Below are 2,771 nucleotides of genomic sequence, written 5' to 3' on the forward strand. Positions count from 1 at the left end.
GATCCGAGTTGTCGTGGGGACGGTGGCAGGGCTGTGCTGTCCACATCTTGCGTGTGGAAAGGTAAATGCTTCAGTTGTTAGGGGCTCCCACTGCATACCCACCCCCACGCCCAACAGAGGAAGGAACATTTCTCTGTGCGGGGGTGGCTTTCATGTTGGAAGGGAATGGTTGATGGAGTTATTTTTGTTCCCCACAAATGGGGATGTTTAAAATAGTGCTTTATTCAATCGGCATAAGTGACACATAGACTATGTATAGTGGTGGAACTGGGCCTGCCAGGTGATGAGGGCCAGATCTCACCAAAACTGAGAGTCGTGGTTCTCCACTGATAACTCCCAAGGGATCTTTCCTGAAAATGGCCCGCAAAGAACCCCCATCGTGGGCTGCCGGGCAAATTCACTGGCACCACCACTGAGTTGTTTGAAATGGATATACCTCGGAGCCAGGGAACTGGGATTTTGGCTTCGTGTCCAGGGGGCCTGCCAGCGGGTCACATTTCCTCTCTGAAGCTCCCTCCAGGCAGCACTGTACTCACGAAGGGTAAGTGTGTCCGTTGTTCTTTCAAGCCTCTTGACTCGGTGCCCTGCAGTCTGGCATTCCGCCAGCGAAACCGAAGCAGGAGGCTGCAGCTCAGGCCATAGTTAATTGGAGGTTTATTGTCTTGTCACGGTTTTAGAAGTTCAGGAACTTTTTTTTTTTTTGAGGTTGAGTGGATACTGTTGTGAGTTGAAGCACTGTCAATTTTGACCTCATGCACTCCTTTTTAGTGACTATAATTAAAGTGTACCTAAAGCATTATGTTTTAATTCTTTGAAAATTGCCCTTCTGTACTTCAAGTCAGCACAGTGAGGATTCTAGAAGGGACTCTTCCCAGTTTGAAACAAACAGACTAGATTTCATGGAGTGCAACTTTTGGAAAAGGGGGATGGAATGTTTTATTCCTATGAACAGTTTTCTTACCAGAATTCATCTGATCTGAGGTGAACGAGAAGAAAATGCTTAGCTTTTGAGGCAAACATGAAACTTACCATATGTCCAAGGGAGATTTCGAAATCCTCGTGGATTGTCCTTAAATGGATTTGAGATGCCATGCAGAGTTCGGATTTTATTTAAGAACACGGGGGGAACCCATTGAGTCAGACGGGAGTGAAGGTGGCAGTGAGTGAGGAGTAATGTCACGCTTCTCAGACACCATTATCATAGACGCATAGAACCCGCATGCCTCCTCCCCCTCAACTTTCTCTTTCCAACTTAGAGCCTCCTCTGTACCCTCAAGTGTGTTTCACTGTGACTAGGGAATAGACACTAAAAATATTTCTGGAATGACGTGACCCACTCTCGCCCCATCCAGGAAAAGGACGAGGCTTCACCAGAAACAGCACATACTTTCCTTCCCTTTCTGGGAGCCCGGGGGTCGGCCTACAGATGCTGCTCCTTCCATGGCCGATGGCGCCCGGTCTCCTGGCTGCCGACGGTGCCAAGCGAACAACTGGACAGGACAGCTCAGCTCCAGGAAGGTGGCCACAGTCTCGGCCAGAGCAGCAGCCCCCCAGCCACAGACCTCCTTTGCCCCCCCAGCCAGGAGCCTTCCCACCCCCATCAGCCTTGCCTGGGCCCCGCCACAGGGGCTGAAGAGCTGGGAGGTGGTGGCCACAGGGGCGGTGGTGTCTACAGCCTTGGGGCCTGTCCAGGCACGCAGGACCCTGCTCCGGGCAACTCTTCGGCCCCTCCAGGGCCAGGGAGGGACCCAGGACAACCCCAGCGCTCACCACTGTCTCTTCCTGTCCCTGATACCGGGGCGAGGGCTCAGAATGGAAGCCGCTGCTCCTGAGCCGAATCCGCAGGCCAGACCAAGGGAGGTGGGGGACGGGGTGAGCGGAGCTCAAGATAGCCAGGAGCTGAAGCAGCAGCTGCAGCCGTGGCCTGAGCCACCAGCCTCCTCCCAGCAAGAAGGGAAATATGTGGAGATGTGCGCTGCCGGAGCCCAGAGGGAGAGGCCCCGGGCCATGGAACTGAGTCCGGAGTGCTCAGCTGGGGACCCAAGGGCCTCCAGGAGTCCCGAGGAGGGAGCCCTAGACGAGCCCAGCAGTCCAGAGGGTAAGGCTCCGACCCCCCAGAGGAACCCTGCTTCTGTGGAGCTCACCAGATCCCAGCTCTCCGGCACTGATGGCAGCAGCGACTTCTCCTTCTCCTCCGCCACCTCCTCCCCGGTGGACAAAGCAGAAGGGGGCCTTTTCAAGGATGAAGCCAGCACGTCAACAGGGGCTCTGGCCACCTCGTCCTCCTCTTTAGGCTTTGAGAGCGACAGTGGTGAGAGTGCAGGGAGCTGCCAGCCCAGGAAGGAAGCGGGAGAGGGAAAGGCAGGAGGAGGTGCAGGAGGACGAGGAGCAGCGGGGGCAGAAGCTGGGACAGAGTACAGGGACATTATTGCCAAGTCCCAGGGAAGCAGGGCCCCCCCCAAATCCGAGGAGGCTCACTACATCACCACCCACGAGATCCAGCTGAGCGAGGTGGAGCAGGACATGGATTTCGACGTGGGGCTCGCCTCCCACTGGGATTTCGAGGACAACAACGTGATCTACTCATTCGTGGACTACGCTTCCTTCGGTGGCAGCGACGAGACCCCGGGGGACATCACCACCCCAACCGAAGAGGAGGACAACAGCTGCTACCTCAGCACCACTCCCAGCACCAGCGCCCCCCGGACGCCCAGCCCCTTCAGCAGTGACCCTCCCCGCCCGGGCGCAGGCAGCAGTGGCCGGGACACCAG

The 2,771-nt window shown here is 56.2% G+C and overlaps 1 protein-coding gene across 1 annotated transcript in view; it reads left to right on the plus strand.

Annotated features, from left to right (window-relative positions):
- The first annotated feature begins 1,440 nt into the window (after positions 1-1,440).
- LOC102247299 overlaps positions 1,441-2,771 on the plus strand; it is a 14,103-nt gene continuing 12,772 nt past the window's right edge. The window contains exon 1 of the mRNA XM_005857246.2: positions 1,441-2,725. Coding sequence (XP_005857308.1) covers positions 1,441-2,725 — 1,285 coding nt within the window. The remainder of the gene's footprint in view (positions 2,726-2,771) is intronic.

Source organism: Myotis brandtii, unplaced genomic scaffold (assembly GCF_000412655.1).
Source record: "Myotis brandtii unplaced genomic scaffold, ASM41265v1 scaffold1087, whole genome shotgun sequence".
NCBI lineage: Eukaryota > Metazoa > Chordata > Mammalia > Chiroptera > Vespertilionidae > Myotis > Myotis brandtii.